This window comes from Nannobrachium achirus (genome assembly GCF_963921795.1).
Source record: "Nannobrachium achirus genome assembly, contig: SCAFFOLD_321, whole genome shotgun sequence".
NCBI lineage: Eukaryota > Metazoa > Chordata > Actinopteri > Myctophiformes > Myctophidae > Nannobrachium > Nannobrachium achirus.
In genome coordinates this window covers 45,142-68,222 of record NW_027664743.1, presented here as the reverse complement: position 1 = coordinate 68,222, position 23,081 = coordinate 45,142, and the positions used below count along the sequence as shown (strand labels likewise).

The window sequence follows — 23,081 nt, the reverse complement described above, 5'->3', positions numbered from 1 at the left end:
AAGACCCATGCATACATGTTAGCCCCACAGCCCCACCTGCTTCATCTCCCAATCATTTTGGGGGTCCCTGGCCTGAAAACGTTGAAGACCCCTGCTTCATAATACGGAGAAGTTAGCAGTTAAAGATCTAACTACAAGTGACAATCATTGGTCATGGAGACCACCACACGCATGCACACCTACATAGCCATCAAAAACATAATCAGAACATTAATATTGGACCCTTCAGAATTTCTTTTCACAATCGTATTCAACTAACGTTAACTGAATTCACATAAGTTTATTACACACCTTTCTAAAATCTCAGTGCATTTTTTTTAAATATTACTTTTACACAACACCTTCCTGGGGGGGGGGGGGGGGGACCACACACAATGTTTTTAATGAGAAATGAATGAATGATTGCCAGTCCAAACACATTAAGTCAGTCAAAACTTTTATTTAAAGTTCTCAACCCTATGAAAATAGTGCAGCCCTTGGACACTGGACTGTGGAAGACAGGAGCTGAAGAAAGTAGGACATATACCTAATCACTGACCCAAACCCACCAGTCAACCAATCAGTAAGCCCCAGCGATCACTCGCCCAGGTTCAGTGGGACGAATGCTTGGCTTACTCCCTTTCCAGTGGGGTTGGACGTTTCATTCTGAAATGGACCGTCCATGGCCGTTGCCGTGGGACCCTCGCTGCCACTTACAGATGTCACCATTAAGAATGTCCCTGATGTGCTGAACGATGAGGTTGAAGGCCACCATGTTGTCAACTCCTCTTGGAATAATAACATCTGCATACTTCTTGGTGGGTAAACAGAACTCCTCAAAGGCAGGTTTGACAAAGGTGGTACTGAGTGAGAATCTGCTCCAGGTCATGACCTCTGGTCATATCTCATAGAACTGAGACAGCCCAACATCAGAGTTTGTGGTCACGCACTTTCTGCGTGTAGAAGATGAGGATCCCTCATTAACATTATACAATCATAGTAGCAACTGAACCTTGTAGTGATGTGCCAACGGGCGGGCGGGTTATCACCACTCTCATGTGCAAAAAACAATAATAACAATAATCACCTGTTCTTATTTGCCTTTTATTCTTAGGAGAAGGCCTATAAGAATAAGAATACAACGTTTTGAAAAAGAGCACGAGCTCCTTGGTGCGAGGACCTTCCCAATTCCGCTCCTGTTGGGGCCGCAAACCACATTTTGCCAACATTTGCTCGCTGACACCATCAGACACAACGTGAGCACAGCATAGAAGAATGCACAAACAATTCAAAGCATGTTGCTGATCAGGATTTCACTTAATGTTCTGTCTGTCATCCACACAAGTCTGTTTATAAATACGTTGTGTCGGTTAAGTTATAGGCTATAACCAGCCAATCAACGGATACGATTTGAAACACAACAGGGTGTGGTGGTGCAACACTTGTCCTCAGATTTTCCCACAGGCCATAACCATCTCTGCCTGAAGCCGGTTCATCCTCTTTTTGACCTCCAAGATTTTGATGACTATCTGAAAAACAGTTGAGAAATGATCCAATCACCACATGTTACAACACAAAGACAATACTGGACAGCATAACAGCACAGCATAATAATACCCCTGGGTAAAAAGTTACTGGTCTTTTGCCTTTTGCTTTCCAGAGGAATAAAAGATTGATGATCACACTACACCTTTAATTACACCACTTTTCTTGTCCAGGATTAAAGCAAAAAAAAGATTTGTGGCCCACCCTGAAAAATTGTTCAGGAGGAAATGTGTACTATGTATTGAAATAAGTAATAAATGGGTTTCAAACGGTTGTGTACAATTAGGCATTGTGCTTGAGAACTATAAGCACTGTTTACAGCTTCCAAGACGTAATACTAAAGCCTGTTTTCATGCTCCCATACATAGAAACAGTTTCTCGGTCTCATGTTTGATAAGTCCCCTCCCCCCCATTTCCCCCCTTGTAAATTAATCTCAAAACCTTTTTTTAGCTGTGCACCATGAAAGTATGCTCATCCAGGTTTAGCATGAGGTACCACCAACACTGGCTGTCTTACCACTGGCAGCATGACGTCAAAAACAAAGTCCAGTAGTCTGAACTCCCCTGCCCTGATTCTTCCTCCAAGTCCAGTCACTTCCTCGATTAACACCAACAGCTCAGATGACTGTTTAAAAGAGAAGTAAGCATCATCCAACTTTTACTGATTGTTAAGTACATACTCAATACATGTGACAAAATGTAATTTCCATTTACCCTCTTTTCACTAAATGGCAGACATCTTGGCTTTAAGAGCTGTTTAAGCCTCAGGTTGGTGTTAGGGTTCTCCCATAGGTAGAACCTATTTGATCTGATCCTTCCGCTGAACAGGTCATCATGGAGGCTCTGAGACAAAAGACAGTTAATGATGAAAATGGTAATTATTGATAGAGAATTTAATAACTAACAGCACAATTGATTTTAAAGTTACCTTGATCTGATCCTTGGAGAAAACTGTCAGAACTCCTCCCTTCTCAACAGCCTCTGTGATCCTGCAGAGGAAAGAGCCAGTTATTGTTACGTACATTTGATTTTGCGTACGTTTGGGGGTGAGAAAGAAGGTGCGGTAATTACGTCGATATGCAGAGTTCTGTACGGTCCCTGTAAAGCCTATGTACATACTGTATCCACTAGATGTCACCCAAATGCATCTTCCCAATGACCAAACACTACACAGCGCCTACATTGACAAAGGTTCGCAGGGTAGTTCATGTGTACGTACATTTTTATTTGTTTTAATCCGTCGGATTGAGTGTTGGCCGTAAGGGTACGGACAGAGAGAAAGACTGAGAGACCAACGGATAAAACGGATTAAATCTCTCTCCCCCTCCGTTTCGTATGCATTAATTACTATGCATGGTACAGAAGAGGATTGTTTAATAAATAGCAGACCAGCCAGAAAAGGGCTTACAGGGCTTAGGGGTCACAACTAAATATAAGTGGATTTGGACAATTTTCAACATTGCTTGAGGTACCCAACAACTTTGTCCCCTATTCTCCATCATCCACAGAAACCTTCCCAAGTAAAATAGCCACAGTGTGAATCATAAAGAAGTGCCATTAAAGTATGTCAATAAGCTGTTGTAAGTGTACATCTGTTTTGTTTTCTGTGCTTTGGCTATAATGTGTTTACTACTAGAGACACTGTACCTACTGTACAATAACATATATTACCTTGGGCTGTTATCTGCGTTATCTGTGCATCCGCAGTGAAAGGAGCCATCCTCTTCCATTCCATTGCCTGCACAAGCTTTGTGCAGCCAACCGTGGCAAAAGTGGCACTGCACCCACCCCGGTTCCACATCTGGGTATAGAAGTCTAACATAAAAAACATGTTAACATGTTATTTTTTAAATGAACCAAATGTGCTGTCGAAGTGAATTAACAATACAAATTACTATAAATATGTCCCTCATGTCACCGTCTCGAAAACATAATAAATGTGCCTTTGTTTGAGGTTTGGTTTATTGCTTAAAATAACTAGGTCTTAACCAACCTTATTCCAGTCCTTTTGCATGTCTGGAATACACAGACGCTCAACATGTCAGCCATGCATGCACGGGGTTCAGTAGACCTCTGTGTCATGGTTGCCTGAAGAAGTCAATGTGGCATTATTTCTACACATTTGTGGCATAACTAAATCTTGTGAAAACAACAACTAAGATAACATCATACATCTCATTGTTGTGTGTCCCCCCACCCGATAACTTACCTCAGTGTCCTCCTCACGCTTTCTCTTTCGCTGAAGTCTCAAGACAGGAGGATGCTTGCCCTGGAGGAGCGCCTCACAATCTTTGGACCAGTGGGCAAAGACATTCCCGTAACTATAAAAAAAAGAAGAAAAAAAAAGAAGGAATAATAATAATACCAGGATGGTGAATCAGTTATGTGCAGGTTCAAGTTTGTTTCTTCATATAGCACTTTAGGTAGGTAAGGAAGGTGATTTTATTAATCCAAGGGAAAATTCTTACATCATTTAACACAATAAATAAGTCAACAACAGCTACAATATGCATCAGAGAATGAGTCCGGCCAGATCCAACTAAGCCAAAAATGGCTGTGTGCAATAGACGATAAGCAAAACAATGACAGAATCATAGGGAATAACAACAACAGGAGACAGAGAACAAGGAAAGAAGCAGTATGCAGCAAAGAGAAGGCACTGGTGTCAGTGCTAAAGATTCACAAAAATAAAGGCAGCAGTCATAATTCACCCTCACTGGACTCAGAAAAAAAGCAGAAGCAAAGATTCACACACACTCACACACGCACGCACGCACGCACACACACGCACGCACACACATGGGGGAGAAAATAGCTGCAGTCATTGAGACATCCTCTATTGAATTAAATGAATTCTGACCTGTCCAAGGTGTAGTTTTCCAGCAGCAACACACACCACCACCTCCTCAATAGGGGCATGTTATACTGAAATCATTGTTAAATACCAGTTGTTCAGTTTAGTGCAGTACAGAAAATTAAAGATGAAGATACAGAAAATTTAAGATGAAGATATAATACATCTACTTACAACTGTGTAATCAAACTGGGCATCAAGGGCAATGTACAGGGCAGCCTGTAAAAAAACAACAACGATAGGATCACTTCATACCTTCAGAATGAAGTCATATCAACATCAAAAAGCGACCCATGTGAAAAACACCACATTTACAGTACATGCACTGGACAGTTACATTTTCAGCTCAGTCCCCAGCTCAACAATCACTGTGACATCCACAACAAACACAAACCTGTCCAGTGACACCTTCCAGTCAGTGTCAACTACAGCTCAAATGACAAAACTTTAGTTTCAACCTCCTCCTGCTCGAAAACAATTAAACAAGAGTTGCGGTTCTGACCTCAGGAGTTTCACAAGCGGCGGTGTTCTCCTCCTTGCGCTCCTCCTCCTCCTGTTACAACTCCTTGATGCTTTTTTCCAAAACATTGGGCCAGAATCACCGTCAAAATAGGGAAGCTCATTGGCGCTGGTCACACGGTCCTCTGTTGCCTGCTTGAAGATGTCCTGAGGAGGGAGTCCAAAGATAAATGGGGTCAATTCAACTATTCTAAAACAAGTTAAAATTGGGGTGTTCTGGGAAAAAGAGCTGGAATACTGGCAATGTTCAACCTGGGAATATGTTCAGTTTTTTTTTATGAAAGGCCATCAAAGTCCTGTTGTGGTTCCCCCCAAAGAGGAGGCGAAGGAAAATCACCAGCATCAAAAGGTCATGTTATCAGTATGCTCTATGGGTCTGCTCTCAGGGCCCATTGATTGACAGACACTGATTGGCTCTTCCACTTTTTGGTTCCTGCAAAAACGCCCACCCAGTGCTTGGGGTAATCACGGTCAGCAGAAGACGCATGATAATGTCAATTCACACAACCAATTTAGCTTACTGTCATGCATAGTCGACCCCCCAAAGGCCCAATCTGAGTCAGGTATTTAACGTAAAAAGTAGGAAATGAATATCTTCCATGTGAAAGGGAGCTGCATGTATATCCCAAATTAAAAAAAGAATTTGACAAAGAAAGCACAAATAAAGCCTGAATTATACTTAGTCATACGACCGTGGTCAACACCGAAAATAATCGAGTTACAAGTTTGGAGATGGGCTATTTTCATCGTACGGTTATAAACTTGGCATTAATTAAGGTTTGCCAGTCATCTCTACCTTGTAGTCGTGCAGGATCCTCCCAGCCTAGGCCTTGTCAAGCATCTTCCTGTACCACTCCTGATATACGGATCTTCTGGTCGGCAGGGTGGCAGTGGAAGATGTAGTCGTCTCCTTCACTTGGCGGACATGCCCAAATGTGACCCTGGGCATTGTGGTAGAAATATTTATAGTGTAACAAATAAGTGTACTGTATGTGGTCTAAAGAATCTCACAAGGCTACTTACTCTTTTAGATGTACCTGCAGCTGTCAATCTAACAGCTGAGTTCTCTCCCCCACCTATGCTTGCTTGTTTACACTGTCAGCAAATCTGCACCCTATGTAACTATTTGTATGTTGCTTTATCTTTAGTACACAATCCTTATAAGAACATGTTTATAATAGCATCTGTGTCAGAATGGACTATAAGAACTGTAGGATAATGGTACAGGGGAGGCTTGTGCCCAGAGGGGCTGACAGGAGAGGCCAGGAGGCCTGCTCCTCAAAGGATCTGTAATGCTGTTATTCTGTTCAACTTCTTGCCTCTTTGAATAAACCTTTGTCAACTCTTCAAATCCTTCATCCTTGTGGAACATTAATATTTATCTACAATAGCATACCTGGGCAGAGGAACACACGGAAACAATTAGATCTCGATAGAGGGACCCCTGACTGAAAACATTCATTCAAAACGTCTGGTGCATTTTAGGCTACAAATAACTTATGTCACCCCTCGCAAAACTCTCTGCTGTCATACTTTGCCAAAGAAAAACATGTCTAGACTCATTTATATGAAACGTCAGACATGAAAACAGAATGGTTTTCATCTTCCGACAATGCAAAAAAAAAGAGAAAAGAAGACTTCGTTCAAAATCAATCAAAATAAAAGGGTGAACAAATTACTTGGTTTCCGTTGGTGCACGTTGCCTTTCCGAAATCTCGCTATTCCGACCATTGAATTCCATTCTTCGAAATGGCGGTGTGTCCAAATGTTATATAAGACCCGCCATTCCGAAAGGAAACAGCACCGCCTTTTCGAACATTGACTTTATTGTTCGAAATGGCGGTGTTATTTATTTTTCTATAGCACCCCTCCATTCCGAATAGCCTATAACTCTCTCTCTCTCTCTCTCTACGCGCACGCACTGTGCGTCGGGCATCGCTGCCAAAGTGCACCAAAAAATGAGAGAAAAAGAAAAAATAATCATGATCATCATAATAACTCATATTTTCGCTGCCTAAAAATAATCACTGCATGCATGCATGCATGCAAGCAAGCATGCGTGATGCCAGATCAATGGTTGTGATGCCTGCTCTGTTTAATTAATTTGATATGTGGGTGGTGCATAGAAAAAGTGCGCAGTCGGGCACAAAATGGATTGCAGCGGCGGCCTCTCTCTCTCTCTCTCTCTCTCTCTCTCTCTCTATCTCTCCTCTCTCCCTGTCTCTCCTCTCGCCCTCCCTCTCTGTTCTATCACTCTCTCCTCGCAGCCCGCTCCGCGCGTAACCTCGCATCACCAGGCTTTCGCCGCGCGTAAAACGTCTCCATTTGCCACGATTTGGCCTGCAATATTCTATTTTAGGCATAGCCTATAGGATACATACAATATTTCTCCTCACTCCAGTGGCACTTTCCTTTTATCTGACTCTCTGAGCAACTCCTCACAAAATAAACTATGCACGATCTGGGGAGTTCCACATTTTCGTGGTAGCGTGCAGGAGAACGAATTGGAGACGTTTTAGTGCCTGTCAAATTGGTTGTACGTGATTAGTGGAGCGCCCTCTTGTAATTGTGGACATCCTTGACGTTTAGGAAGTAGTTATAGGCCTAGTTGTCATGAAGTTCAGGCAGTTCCCTTTTTCAGCTGTTAGACTGTAGTCTAATTAGCAGATGTCATCTCTTGTCGAATCCCCACACCAAAAACTCCACTCATACCTACAAACCTCCAGACATCACCACTTTGATCCTTAATTGGTGGACCATATTCGTTTGATGTCACAGCAGGAGCTAATGACCGGCGCAATTCACACATCTATTGTTTGTTTTTCCTTGAAAGCAAATAATGACCGCGCTAATTGATCCATTGGTAACTGGGAGCTATACCAGTGGTTCTCAACCTGTGGGTTGGGACATAATTATTTTGTCCCCAGATGATTAACTTAATATGCGCCATTTTAACAGTAAACAAACCAACAAAGTCTACGTCTATAGAGCAGTATCTGCACATTTCTAACATGACAAATTAAACATTGGCCAAATTGTCAAATATTAGAGGCCCATTTCTGTCTCATATACGTAAGTGCAACCACTTTTAACACGCTGTCTGTGATGAGGGGCTGCCTGCGGTGCTGAACTGACTGACTTCACGTTCTCGTGTGCAATGGGAAAATTATCAATCTGTCTGTCTGTCTGTCTGTCTGTCTGTCAGACAGACAGACAGACAGACAGACAGACAGACAGACAGACAGACAGACAGACAGACAGACAGATAAATGAATTAATAGGCCTACTGTCATTGCATTTCCATTTTTCAATAATAAACCGAATAGCGCAAGTAGGCCTATAGGGTCAACGAGTCAAGTCAACCCAATTAGCGCAGCAGTCCCACAGCTGGTCTGAATGGACTCTGACCAGCTCTGCGCTTCTCAAAGTTACATTAGATAATTTAAACCATTGTGGCACATTCTCAGACAACTAATGATAGCCTAGTCTATTCTGCATTCTGGTTGTCGTCACCCCAAATAACGGATTACTTCTTCATGGACCTTCAAAATGCATCACATCACATCACATCACATCACAGCGGCAGGCCGGCAGCGACAGTAGGTAAAGGGTTATTCACAATTCACAGTCTTTATTCAGTTTATTGGATGACTTTTCAGACAGTAATGAATAATGATAATGAATGCAGGAGCAGCACAGCCAGCCTGCAGGTGCACTTACTGCGGGCGACCACCGTGCACCCAAATCGATTATCACAACAACCATTGATCAGGCATCACGCAATATTTTGGCATGCATTCCGTGTTTATTTTTAGGCGGAGCAAATACCGGTAGGCCTACATATTAGTTATTAGGCTCTGAATCTATGATGATGATCGGCTTGGCCTTTTCTTCTTCTTTTTTTATTTTTTGGTGCCCTTTGGCAATGTGTTCCCAGACGCACAGGACGCACAGTGCGTCATGCATATTATACGTCCATATAATTAATAGGCCTATATGGCATTCATATTATTCACTTTATTATCGATATGTTGCAATTATAGGTCAATATAATTAATATAGGATATAATGGGTCAGGGTACTAAAGTATCGTTAGATTTTCAATAGGAATTCAATTTTAAAAAATCATTTTTCTCTCAATTTTCTAATTTTCTAGCTCCCCATAAAATCAAATATTGGTTCATTTTTCCAATTTTCTAGCTTGCAAAAAAATCAGGAAAATGCTTCAATTTTTTAAATGTGTGATTCATATTTGTCATTATTTGATTTGGAACCGACAAAGGAAAAACATCTTTAAAAAAGTTATTTTTCATTTTTTTACCACATTACGAATATCAAAAAATGGACCAATTTTCCAATTTTCTAGCTTGCAAAAAAATCAGGAAAATGCTTCAATTTTTTAAATGTGTGATTCGTCTTTGTCATTATTTGATTTGGAACCGACAAAGGAAAAACATCTTGAAAAAGGTATTTCTTAATTTCTTACCCCATTACAACAATCAAAAAATGGGCCCATTTTTCCAATTTTCTAGCCCACAAAAAAATCAGGAAAATGCTTAAAATTTGCTCAATTTTTTGAATGTGTGATTCATATTTTGGCATTATTTGATTTGGAACCGACAAACAAAAAATAGGCCCATTATTCAATTTTCAAGTCCAGGAAAGAAATCGTCATCATGAATGTCACGTGACCACGTGTCAAGTCCCATGGTACACAACTTCAAAATAAAAGCTGTAGGCTAGTCTAACATCCAACAAGTAATAGGATCAACATGCAGGCAGGCAGGGGGTCCATGAGGGGTTTACAAGGGGGTCCATGGCTGGTTCCCAAAGTGTGGTTTGGGGACCCCCAGGGTTTCTATGGCTGGTTCACAACAGCCTGGTACACGTACAGCCATGGCTGGTTCCCAAAGTGTGGTTCGGGGACCTCTGGAGGTCCATGACGGATTTCCAAGGGGGTCCATGGCTGGTTCTCAAAGTGTGGTTCGGGGACCTCTGGGGGTCCCTGAGGGGTTTCCAAGGGGGTCCATGGCTGGTTAGCAATAAGTGTGTTTAATTGCGACCGTAGTAGGTCGCAGTTACTTTTACACTCTCTACTATCCAAACCTCCACCAGCCGTCAGCCTGTCCTTCCCTCCGTCACGTCACTCGTCACACGTCACACTTTCCCCCTACTCATATCTCCGCCACCGTTGCCCCGATCCATGCCAAAATTTCCATACAAACTCCTTGCCTGCCAAACTACAACCTCGAAGGACCCCCGGAGCTCCAGGGACCCCCAGGTCCCTGGGGGACCCCCAGGTGTAAAAAATGACCCAAATGTGCAAAAAAGACCACCCCAACGGGGCTGCTCACAGGGAATTCCCGGGGACCACCGACTCCTGGTGCTCCAGAACGGATGCAAAAGTGGTGGCGCCCCCAGTGGAGGACCCCCTCCACTGCAGCTCACATAAAATGCCTTAACTCGGGCTAGACCCCACCTCTCATTTCTCATATGGCCCTCTTCTAGCGCCACCATGAGGCCGATTCTGCAAAACACATTTTTGGACACTGCTCCTAAAATTTTTGCCCTAAAATCACACAAATCGGTACACAGTATGTCTACACTCATGTCATCAACTTGGATCTGTCCCATATAGCGCCACCTTCAGGCCGATTTTTTAAAACACATTTTTGGACACTGCTCCTACAATCTTTGCCCTAAAATCACGCAAATCGCTACACAGTATGTCTACACTCATCTCATCAACATGGATCTGTCCCATATAGCGCCACCTTCAGGCCGATTTTTTAAAACACATTTTTGGACACTGCTCCTACAGATTTTGCCCTAAAATCACGCAAATCGCTACACAGAGACACTGCTCCTACATATTTTGCCCTAAAATCACGCAAATCGGTTGACAGTATGTCTACACTCATCTCATCAACATGGATCTGTCCCATTTAGCGCCACCTTCAGGCCGATTTTTTTAAACACATTTTTGGACACTGCTCCTACAGATTTTGCCCTAAAATCACACAAATCGCACAGTCATGTAATCAAAACGCATCTGTCCCATCCAGCGCCACCATCAGGACGATTTTGGTAAAACAAACTTTTGGCCTTTTTGTGGAGATAAGCGACCAACGGTCGCTTATCTCCCGATTAGGGAGTCTTACTGGTAGTGTAATAGGTGAAATAGTGTAATAGTGCATTCTTATCAAAACCTCCACCAGCTGTCAGTCTGTCAGTCAGTCTGTCAGTCAGACTTTCAGTCACACTTTTGCCCTTCTCATAGTGGTTTTGGCTGCCAAACCACTACCCCATTTCTCCCTCTTCTAGCGCCACCATGAGGCCGCTTCTTGCAAAACACATAATTTTTTGGACACTGCTCCTACAAATTCTGCCCTAAAATCACGTAAAGCGGTACACATTATGTCTACACTCATGTCATCAGCATGGATCTGTCCGAGATAGCGCCACCATCAGGGCATCCTAAAATCACGCTTTGCAGAGTCCAAAAATGTGTTTAAAAAAATCGGCCTGAAGGTGGCGCTAAATGGGACAGATCCATGTTGATGAGATGAGTGTAGACATACTGTGTACCGATTTGCGTGATTTTAGGGCAAAATATGTAGGAGCAGTGTCTCTGTGTAGCGATTTGCGTGATTTTAGGGCAAAATCTGTAGGAGCAGTGTCCAAAAATGTGTTTTAAAAAATCGGCCTGAAGGTGGCGCTATATGGGACAGATCCATGTTGATGAGATGAGTGTAGACATACTGTGTAGCGATTTGCGTGATTTTAGGGCAAAGATTGTAGGAGCAGTGTCCAAAAATGTGTTTTAAAAAATCGGCCTGAAGGTGGCGCTATATGGGACAGATCCAAGTTGATGACATGAGTGTAGACATACTGTGTACCGATTTGTGTGATTTTAGGGCAAAAATTTTAGGAGCAGTGTCCAAAAATGTGTTTTGCAGAATCGGCCTCATGGTGGCGCTAGAAGAGGGCCATATGAGAAATGAGAGGTGGGGTCTCCGCGCCGCCGAGGCGGACGAATAGGTACCGGCCCCGGCTCTCCCGGTCGCTCCTAGCCCGAGTTAAGGCATTTTATGTGAGCTGCAGTGGAGGGGGTCCTCCACTGGGGGCGCCACCACTTTTGCATCCGTTCTGGAGCACCAGGAGTCGGTGGTCCCCGGGAATTCCCTGTGAGCAGCCCCGTTGGGGTGGTCTTTTTTGCACATTTGGGTCATTTTTTACACCTGGGGGTCCCCCAGGGACCTGGGGGTCCCTGGAGCTCCGGGGGTCCTTCGAGGTTGTAGTTTGGCAGGCAAGGAGTTTGTATGGAAATTTTGGCATGGATCGGGGCAACGGTGGCGGAGATATGAGTAGGGGGAAAGTGTGACGTGTGACGAGTGACGTGACGGAGGGAAGGACAGGCTGACGGCTGGTGGAGGTTTGGATAGTAGAGAGTGTAAAAGTAACTGCGACCTACTACGGTCGCAATTAAACACACTTATTGCTAACCAGCCATGGACCCCCTTGGAAACCCCTCAGGGACCCCCAGAGGTCCCCGAACCACACTTTGAGAACCAGCCATGGACCCCCTTGGAAATCCGTCATGGACCTCCAGAGGTCCCCGAACCACACTTTGGGAACCAGCCATGGCTGTACGTGTACCAGGCTGTTGTGAACCAGCCATAGAAACCCTGGGGGTCCCCAAACCACACTTTGGGAACCAGCCATGGACCCCCTTGTAAACCCCTCATGGACCCCCTGCCTGCCTGCATGTTGATCCTATTACTTGTTGGATGTTAGACTAGCCTACAGCTTTTATTTTGAAGTTGTGTACCATGTGACTTGACACGTGGTCACGTGACATTCATGATGACGATTTCTTTCCTGGACTTGAAAATTGAATAATGGGCCTATTTTTTGTTTGTCGGTTCCAAATCAAATAATGCCAAAATATGAATCACACATTCAAAAAATTGAGCAAATTTTAAGCATTTTCCTGATTTTTTTGTGGGCTAGAAAATTGGAAAAATGGGCCCATTTTTTGATTGTTGTAATGGGGTAAGAAATTAAGAAATACCTTTTTCAAGATGTTTTTCCTTTGTCGGTTCCAAATCAAATAATGACAAAGACGAATCACACATTTAAAAAATTGAAGCATTTTCCTGATTTTTTTGCAAGCTAGAAAATTGGAAAATTGGTCAATTTTTTGATATTCGTAATGTGGTAAAAAAATGAAAAATAACTTTTTTAAAGATGTTTTTCCTTTGTCGGTTCCAAATCAAATAATGACAAATATGAATCACACATTTAAAAAATTGAAGCATTTTCCTGATTTTTTTGCAAGCTAGAAAATTGGAAAAATGAACCAATATTTGATTTTATGGGGAGCTAGAAAATTAGAAAATTGAGAGAAAAATGATTTTTTAAAATTGAATTCCTATTGAAAATCTAACGATACTTTAGTACCCTGACCATAATGCAGCAGCACTCTTTATGTGCAAAGCCCTAGTGTTGACGGGGGTTCCGGCCGTTCTGGCTCACCTTAAGGTGGAATAATCTGCTCAAATTCAAAATTTCGGAATGGCGAGGTCCCGACTGCAATTTCGAAACCCCACCTTTCCGAAAATTAAAATTCGAAAAGGGGGGGTTTCGAAAACGGGGGGTTTCGAAAACGGGGGGTTTCGAAATGGGGGGGTTTCGGAATGGAGAACCGACCCCGGTTTCCGTATAAGGTTGCAGGTGGAGAAATCCTGGATCCGTCCATAGACAGTGAATAATGGAAAAACTCCCTATCACACTTTGATATGGTAGTGTTTACTGGGATATGTCAATGAGAACAACTTACTGATTCAGAGTTGGAAAGTAAAAAAAGAAAATTATGATATTCTATTGGATTGTGAACAACGGTACAGGCCACTCAATAGAGGGGACAGCAGAAAGAACTGTTTAAAGGAGATGAAAGAGGAGCAAGAAAGCCAAACTTACCCGAGTTTCTTGACATATTCTATGTATCCAATAAGAATCTTGTGGTAGACTGCTGTTCGTAGCATCCGAGGTCTGAAGAAGTGAATACTGATATGTATACCCGCCTGCAGAGGGTCAGATGAGTAGTTAGCATTACAGTTTTTAATCACTTAAAACCTATGTACTTAGGGTTCCACCATGGTCCACGTTTTCCCTCTAAACCAAATCACTTTGCCAAAGACAACCGATCTACAGGCTCACAGCCAGTCACACTGTAATGTATAGTGAGCTTGTAGATCGACTATATTCGACTATTTAATGTGGTTAAATAATTCAGTGGCAGGGCAGCCTGGTGTTTTGAGAGACTGACCCCGTAACCAGTCCAGAAGTACACAACTTTGTCAAACACAAAAAAAATCACATCCCATTTACAGTACTGACTTCATAAGATTCCATTACTATTATTGCGACCGCCAGGTTGCAGTTACTATCAAAACCTCCAACGGCTGTCAGTCAGTCTGTCTGTTTGTCCGTCACGTCACATCACATCACATAACACTTTTGCCCTACTGTCATGTACTAGGGTTACATGGCAAAAGAAGGTCCACACATGATCAAACATTTAAAGTTTTAGGTTTATTTGACTACAAATAACGAACTAATGCAATAATCAAAAGAAATGGAGTGAGATGTGAATAAGTCAGTAGTCAGTCATGCATGCAGTGTGTGAATGTGTGGAGTGTGCTGTATGCGTGTTGTATATAAAATTGCAAAACTAAACAAAAGGGCTAGGCCCACTCAGGCCAAGTGGCACCCCAACACAGAACTGGAGAGTAGCAGAGAGAGTGAGGAGTTCATGGAGAGGTCCTTATATACCCTCCTCCACACCCATAACCAAAGGCATGTTTTCACTACAGTTCCGGAATTTTTCCTGCAAAATAATTAGCATAATCATTTTCAACTTGCCGGGAGTTTTGTTTTTTGGGTGTTTTCACATGAGCAAAAATGCTGGCATAGCCATAAAATACCTCGTTTTCACTACAGCATTGTCGCGGTATAAGTCCGTGTTGCCAGACTTTGCGAGAGAAATAAGCAACCAGGTGTACGAAAATAAGCCCCAAAAAGTGATATTATCTAGGCCACACAAGCAATTTAAAACTATAAGCATCGCCGCATCAGCTACTTGGCAATTACCGATCTAAAAGATCACAACAAATAAAACGCAGCCAGAAACGATCAATATAACAAGCAACTTTACGGAAATCAAGACCATAGTCGCTTATAATTAGCAGACATGGCAACCACACTGTCTGGATGCTTGGTCGCTTGCTAAAGCAGCAGCGACTCACATCTGTTCGTCTCTCCTTTTCTCTCACCAATGGATTTAACAAGTTACAAGAAATATTCTTCGTGAAACAACACATGTGAACCTTGTGTGTCACATAAGGTTCAGAAAGGATCGCTTATGCAACGTGTTGCACATGTGGGATTGTGGGCTTGTTTTTTTTCTTCACGCGTTACCGATGGATGCTGGTCATCCACTCGCTCGCTGCTCAGTAAAACACTTTACGACGAGAAACTATCAGACAAAAAATAGGCTATAGCACCGTAAAAAGAGTTGGTAAAGATTCCAGCTTTCATCACGAGCGCATCGCGTCCTGTAGACTACTCCTGTCTCCAGAGCGGACTTGTATCAAAACCCACACAACACAGCTTAACTCATTAAAAGCCTCTGACTTTAACGGATTAAAATGTCCAGAGTGCCCCCCCCCCCCCGCCCCCATTCACTCCCGTTATCTTATTTTGAAGGCCAGAAGGCCACGAGGTGATTACTTCCGGTCTGACGTCATCGGGTCGTGCGCCGGAATCGATCGTTGTTTACGTGGTGCCATGCTGGATTGCATTGGAGCTTTTATATATGTGTTATATAAGCGAGCATCTGCCTCCATCTTCGCTTCTAAAGTGTAGTTTTGAGATAATGGACATTTAAGATGAGATCCCCCGTCCACCTCAATGTTATGGGATGACTATTTTGTGCTGGTGGAGCCGTGATGATGACAAATCAGCGACGATTTTCGCCTCCGGAGCTTCCGCCATATACTCGGTATTTATACTCGCCGTTACAGTAATATATTACTTTTCGCGTGACATCGCGCATTCGGCACTGGTGACATCAAAGGGAATTTCGCGTGACATCACGCGAAAGGCACTAAATGAGTTAATTACAAATAGGCTATAGAATAGCCTACAAATAATTTTGAACCATGAATTGATCTAGCATTAAGCTTGCATTTCTCAGCACCGCGGCCGTATCGTATAGGCTGGAGATTGTAGAAAGAAATAGACGTCTGTCTTCTGTGTTTTGGCAGGCTTACATAACATTCGAATGCAATATGGATTCTGAATAACCTGACTTTCGCCAGATAGTTGCAGCAGTGCGTAACGCTCTGCCTTACATCTGGGCTCTCTCGGACACATTCGATGTAAGGGGCGGGCCATTTTTTGAATTTCTGTAGCTGGTGATTGGATGTGGCCGTTTCTATCACAGTCTGGGAGTGCCAACTCCAACCACTCATATTGGCCTGTCTGCATGACGTTGCACCCAGAATCCGCCTCCTGGGTTTCCACGTGGTCTGCAATCAGACTCTATTGGCTCAGAGCCGCTCAGAGCCCGCCCATAGCTGCCGCTGATTGGTCCGGCCCGGGACTTTACGAGTGTTATCAACGCTGGCCGAGCAAGACCAGATGGTAAAGCAGAGCGTTATATACGCAATGCTGCCACCATCTGGCGAAAGTCAGGTAAGATTCTGAAGCTTTCAATCCCAATTACAATGCTTTAACAAGTATAGGTGTAGATTTTCAAAAATCTTTAAAGGCATCTAAAATAGACGATCTATAAGTCCATTTATAACTATACAGTACAAGTACAGAGTAGACTAAAGAGGTACAAAATATGAGCCCGACAGCCACAATATGCAGTCTCTATTGGGGTGGTTTATGTTACTCAGACTAGGTTCTTGTTTACCTGAATGTTCGTTAAAAAAACTGCTTTAAGCTACTGACTTCTGAATAATTCAGGACAAGCTAAGTGGAGAAAAAATAACTGCCCCTGAAAAGTAGTCCAGAGAAGCAAAAGTGGGAATTACAGTAGGATGTTAAGGGAGCATACTCACTTTTGGCAGAAAACGTATTGTCCTTCCTTGTTTTACCGCTCTTCTTCAAACCATTGTCACAGATGATTCTAGTAAGAGACAAGGAGAGAATACGTTCCAATAGGGCTGCAAAATATATCATTTCAGCATTGACAAAGCAATGTACATAGTCAATTTAAATCGACACCTTAAATTCTAGATAGAAAAAGAAAACCTGTTTTCAACAGAATCGTCCATCTGATAAATAACAATGATTGAATGACTTAATGGTTACCAGTACATGCCATGCACAACATATTCTGCAAGTGTCCTGTTGACATAGAGCAATAAATTATCACAATATAGTTTTTCCCCCAATTTGGTTGAGCCCTACATTCTAACTGTGTGATTCTTCAAACTGTCATACCCAGACGGCCAGATGACGTTGTATGGTAAAACACTTATCTGGTGCATCTTCCGTCCACAATCTTTACATTCAACAAACCTGAAGAGAAGGACAAGAGAAGGATAAGAGAACATTGTTTTCATTTCAAAATCGATGTAGCTTCTTCAATCAGGTTCATCATTAGTTAAGAGAACATATTTATTCTCCATTTGCAGTTCAATGTTCCTCTGGTTCATATGCATATGGCAAGCCAACGCATGCAAATGCACCTTTGCAGGTTCTTCCACGTACAAATTGAAGGTAAGGTTTCCGAACCACACAAACCCTAGCGTTCCCCAATTCTGAGAGTTTGTTCTTTTCCCCGGCAGAGCCTGTCTGAGCAGATGGGGGCTGGGGCGGGTGTGTGCAGCATAAGCAGCACAATGTTAACGCTACTCTGAAATCTTGAGCATATATAAACAACAATGACGGCGGGATCACTTTTCTGGTCCCTTTTTCAGCACCGGATCTAGTTTCTCTATTTCTATGTCTACGACTGGTGCGGCCTCGTTCATTGGAACGGCTGCGCCCGTAAGGGCTTTTACAAAAGAATGTGGTTGGAAATAATGGATGGATATTTTTCTAGAAAATCACAAAAGGTAAGCTACTTTGATGGCAGCGAACAGTGAGGAATGTGAGGAAACGATATGTGCAGTGTTTTACTGAGTTTTTCTTGTTTAAGAGTGTGTGTGTGTGTGTGTGTGTGTGTGTGTGTGTGTGTGTGTGTGTGTGTGTGTGTGTGTGTGTGTGTGTGTGTGTGTGTGTGTGTGTGTGTGTGTGTGTGTGTGTGTTTGCATGCCTGCGTCGGAATGCTACTGCAGTTTAGTAAAAAAAAAAATAAGAATAAAAAGGTAATTTGGTGGATGTGGACTGTCAGTAGATTTTAAGGATATAGAATTTCCCTCCAGTATATTGTGTAACGATATAGTTTTTGATCGTAAATACGCTGTGTCAATAAAAAGTGGGGGGGAAAAAAGTATTGAATGCATAAACAATTCCCCAATAAATAGGTTTCCAAATATGCCATTCAACATTGAAGTTTGGAGGTGGAAACGTCTTGGTTGTTTCTCATCTCGTGGTACAGTTTGACTCCATGCCAGTGTGACTCCCTAAGCAAGAGATAAGTGACCGTCAGGTGCATACACAAACCTTTGAAGGCAGTGGTAGCCAATCAGGAGGGAATATGGGAAATGGGACAGATCCATGTTGCTGACAAGACTTAGAGATATTGTGTACTGCAGGCTGATTTTTGATGTTTTGCTCCTACAGATTTTGGCCATACAATCACACAAAGCAGTACACAATATCTCTAAAGTCATGTCAGCAACATGGATCTGTCCCATTTCCCATATTCCGTCCTGATTGGCTACCACTGCCTTCAAAGGTTTGGGGTCCATGCTCAAGCTCCCTCAGCCCTATGTTCCCTCAGCCCTATGTTCCCTCAGCCCCATGTTCCCTCAGCCTTATATTCCTTCAGCCCTATGTTCCCTCAGCCCTGGTGGGTCTAGAGGAGGGTCATGTGAGAATTTGCCATCTAAAGAGTGTATGTGCATTGTTTGGCACTGATAGGGCCAACGGTGGCAGAGATATGACTAGGGCAAAAGTGTGACGTCAAGTAACGTGAATGACAGACAGGCTGTCAGACAGCCGGTGGTGCTTTTCATTGTAACTGCGACCGTAGGAGAATTGAAGTTCCTATTGTTTGGGCTTTTATCAATTTGCTTCATTATCTCACATCATCTAGGGTGGGTGGGGAACATAGAACCTGGAGAACATTTTACCTTTTTGGGGGAGAAGTGGGGAACATAGAACCTGGGGATCATAGGGAGGACCCCGCTATATCTACTACTTTTCTGGAACACTATTTTATCATAACTAGGGTTGTACGTTTTTTTGATAACCTGACTCCGCCATCTGGTGGCAGCAATGCCTACCGCCCTGCTTACCATCTAAAATCACTCGGGGAGAGTGGATGTCATCGGAATGTTCCCGGCCGGACCAATCAGCGACAGCTACGGGCGGGCTCTGACGTCTCTGAGCCAATAGAGTCTGACTGCAGACCACATGGAAACACAGGAGGCGGATTCTGGGTGTAACGTCATCAAAGATATTTAATTAATGAAGATAGCTCATCCTCATTGGATCCACTAGAGTGCGACATGGTACACAAATCCTACAAATTGACTCCTAAGTGGGAGTGCACGTCCTGTTTACTGGTGCTATAGATCCCGCGAGAGTGTGTTGCTGGGACAGCTAAAGAGCAATAATAAAGTTGATTGTCTCCTTTGTTGTGTCGCTGAAAAAAGCCACTTTAGCATGACAATTTTGTTAATATAATGAGGCTTGTGATGATCTGGTCCAATATTTAGTTCAGTGCATAGCTTCTGAACTATTATTTTGCTCTGTGTTCACGTTAGCTCTCTCATTGTAAATGAATAGACTCCAAACATGCTTCCGCCTCCTAAAAAGGTATCCACCTACGTCATGCAGAAACGGGAAGTACTGGTCTTTTGCACCCTCTTGCTATCGCCCTCTTGGACGTCATGCAGACAGGTTGGAGTTGCCACTCCCAGACTGTGATAGACAGACGGCCCCATCCAATCACCTGCTAAAGAACTTAAAAAAATGGCCCGCCCCTTACATCGTGTCTGCCCGAGCAATCCCAGATTGTAGTGGTGCGGTATATGCACTACTGCCATCTGGCGGAGTCAGGTTAATTTTATTTTATGAGGGAATTTTCTTGAAAATAAGGAGATACAAAGTTTCTGCCAGACAGTGACTAAATGTGCAGTGATATGCATATCAATGTAGAATATGGCCATTCTCACCAGGCAGACGTCATCTATAAAGATGTCTTGTAGCTGCTCATACATGTAGGGCTGGCTCTTTCTGTTGGCTTTAAAGCTGATGGTGGTCTGATTGTGTTTGTTGGTCACGTGGATCTTTATCTCACCGGTCCCTTTCAACACACAATGAGTAGGACATTTAATACAGGTTCGGAAACATGAAGTTTATTAGGCCACAATGTTTCAATCAAAACCGATCATCGATCAGGTATCCAATATATACTTCGGTCATGTTTTTCTACTGACATCGATGTTCACCAAACAGGAGCTTGGGACAAATAGGAAGAACTTAATTTCTACATTTATGCACTGCCAGCACATGATACTTTCATAAAGCATATCATCACTAAATCATATTGATTTATGATTCATGATGATTCATCATGTCTTAACCCTAACCCAAACATAAAACAAGCTCCCATCAAATCAATGCGCTGCTAGTTTGTACTTTGTGGGGGACGTTGGCAAGAGAAGAGATAGGGTCAGGGTACTAAAGTATCATTAGATTTTCAATAGGAATTGAATTTTACCCTGACCAGATAGCTTATCTACAGAGTGTATAGCTGAATACATGGACAGACTGTCTCAAGAAAAGACAAACGTGCAGTGACAAGATATTGTGGTCATCAACATTGTGCAGCCCCTCTGTCAATTCTTGATACCGGTAGAAATGTCCACATCCACAAATCCAACACCTTTTATACTGTGTGAACAAATCTGAGAATATATAAATCAACTGATTTATTAGTGATGGTATTATTTATAGATATCTATAGCTGTGTGTGTGTGTGTGTGTGTGTGTGTGTGTGTGTGTGTGTGTGTGTGTGTGTGTGTGTGTGTGTGTGTGTCCGTCTGTTACCAGCTAATCTCTGGTCACTGTCACATGGGCCTGTTATAGCGCCACCAGGAGGCCGATCTTGGCAAAAATAACTTTTGCCAGTACTCCTACAGATTTTGTCCAAAAATGGTCACGCAAATCAGTAGAGAGTATCTCTACAGTCATATGATCGACATGGATCTGTCTGATTTTCCATATTCCATCCTGATTGGCTAAAACTGCCTTCCAAAGTTTGCAGGATTGGTCCTCAAATCATGAATGCAGTGTTCGATTTTGATGAAATTGTGCATGCTCATTCCCAATAGGCCAAGGAATAAATGCCACTTGGTGGCGCTATAACAGGCCAATTTGTGTTTTTACCTCCACTGATCAGTGTACAACTTTGTATATGCACTCCCTAGAGGCTTTGATTGATTGATTGATTGATTGATTGAAGACTTTAAGTTTTCATAGCAAAAGGTACAGTTTCATGACAGTACAGTTCACTGGTACAAGATCTAATAAAAGGAGATCCTAGAAAAGACTAAGCTTATTTCCACAGGAAACCATTAAAGTATCTCATATAACATTGAATGACAGACGAATAGAACACAGTACTATGCAGTAGTATAGTCAGTAAAAAAAAGGATACACCTTTGCCCTGCATTTTTCATATCTGCCTTTTATTGTGCCACCAGGAGGCCGACTTATGTAAAACACATGTTTTCCTATTATTTGCATTTATCAAAAATCATGCAAATCAGTATACAGTATCCCTATAGTCATTTGATCAAGACAGATCTGTCCGATATTTCATATTCCATCCTAATTGTCTAACATTGGCTTCCAAAGTTTGCAAGATTGGTCCATTTTGAACAAAATGACTTCAATCATGAACGCAGCTTATGAATATAGAGAATTTCTACACGCATAGTAGACTACTGTGTTCTATTTGTCTGTCATTCAATGTTATATGAGATACTTAAATGGTTTCCTGTTGAAATAAGCTTAGTCTTTTCATAGATCTCCTTTTAGTAGACCTTGAACCAGTGAACTGTACCGTCATGAATCTGTACATTTTCCTATGCAATGCTTCTAGTTTAACATGCTTTCTTTTCCCATACTCATGTATTCCTGAAAATTATTCTAATAAAATTAATTTTCCATAAAAAATCGTATGAACCCTGAAGTCTCGTCGGCATAGTTTAAGGTTCTTCACAAATTACACACGTTAACATTAACATCGTAACATAATCTATTAGTATACTGCACATGTAATTACACAGATCAAACAAGTATAAATATCCATACAAGGTTATTCGATGAAGTTACAGTAAGACAGGTCTCGCTAGAGATTGCATAATAACAAAGTAGGTTTGTGTTTAGCATCATGTAAAATGACAAGGTTAGCTTCTATTTTAAGCATGTGCGCAGTAGGTACTTTCTTTTGTGAGCTTTGTGAACTGTATCCTTCACATGTCACAACCCATATTATCTCATAGTCATATCTAAACATAGCGTTAGTATAAAAACAACACAGTAGGACTTATTAGGCCTATATACATCATTATTTAGCACCCCAACATTAGCCTATTTTTATATCAAAGTTTAACCACGTTATTTTAAACTATGATTTACTTACTAAACTATGATTGTACAGTAGATTAATAACCTGGTAACGAGACACTTTTGTGTTGTGATAAAAGTTAAATTTCAACAAAGATATACATTTATCTGAATATCTCCGGAAAATACTTTACAGCTGTATCTGCGTAGTCCGCCATCTTGCAACAACGGATGTGTCACATGACCATACACGTCACATTACTACCAAGATTCTATTGGATCGTTCTTCTTTGTGAGGTTTTCTGGCGGTTGGCATCTTTAGTAGTTGCATTACCGCCCTCTTCTGTTTCTCGAATTATATTATATCCCACAAACAAGATTCTTCAATAAATCTAATCACTGTGCCTCTGCCCGCATT

The 23,081-nt window shown here is 42.3% G+C and overlaps 1 protein-coding gene across 6 annotated transcripts; it reads right to left on the bottom strand.

The window, feature by feature from the left end:
- Positions 1-483: 483 nt before the first annotated feature.
- On the bottom strand, positions 484-22,880 carry LOC308280821 (uncharacterized protein). 6 transcript variants are annotated; one of them, XM_080755137.1, is made up of 16 exons: positions 22,826-22,880; positions 20,263-20,393; positions 19,381-19,520; positions 17,417-17,494; positions 17,032-17,099; positions 13,880-13,983; positions 5,694-5,838; positions 4,881-5,044; positions 4,553-4,597; positions 3,734-3,845; positions 3,518-3,612; positions 3,196-3,339; positions 2,453-2,513; positions 2,239-2,367; positions 2,042-2,149; positions 484-1,508 (listed from the first exon to the last, which is right to left on the bottom strand). In XM_080755137.1, the coding sequence occupies exons 8-16, from the start codon at positions 4,964-4,966 to the stop codon at positions 1,428-1,430; spliced, it is 861 nt and encodes a 286-aa protein (XP_080611263.1). In that variant the 5' UTR covers positions 4,967-5,044; positions 5,694-5,838; positions 13,880-13,983; positions 17,032-17,099; positions 17,417-17,494; positions 19,381-19,520; positions 20,263-20,393; positions 22,826-22,880; the 3' UTR covers positions 484-1,427. The 6 variants fall into 6 exon arrangements, with proteins under 6 accessions (XP_080611263.1, XP_080611265.1, XP_080611266.1 ...); XM_080755139.1 differs by having other exon boundaries at positions 22,858-22,880; XM_080755140.1 differs by lacking the exon at positions 22,826-22,880 and adding an exon at positions 22,740-22,755.
- Positions 22,881-23,081: the final 201 nt, after the last annotated feature.

Excerpts from the sequence above, each read along its gene's own strand:
- LOC308280821 (XM_080755138.1), bottom strand. The coding sequence starts at position 4,966 with ATGTTTTGGAAAAAAGCATCAAGGAGTTGTAACAGGAGGAGGAGGAGC. Across the intron at positions 2,368-2,452 it reads TCTCCAAGGATCAGATCAAG|AGCCTCCATGATGACCTGTT; the intron begins GTAACTTTAAAA and ends CTTTTGTCTCAG. Across the intron at positions 2,150-2,238 it reads TGCCATTTAGTGAAAAGAGG|TCATCTGAGCTGTTGGTGTT; the intron begins GTAAATGGAAAT and ends TCTTTTAAACAG.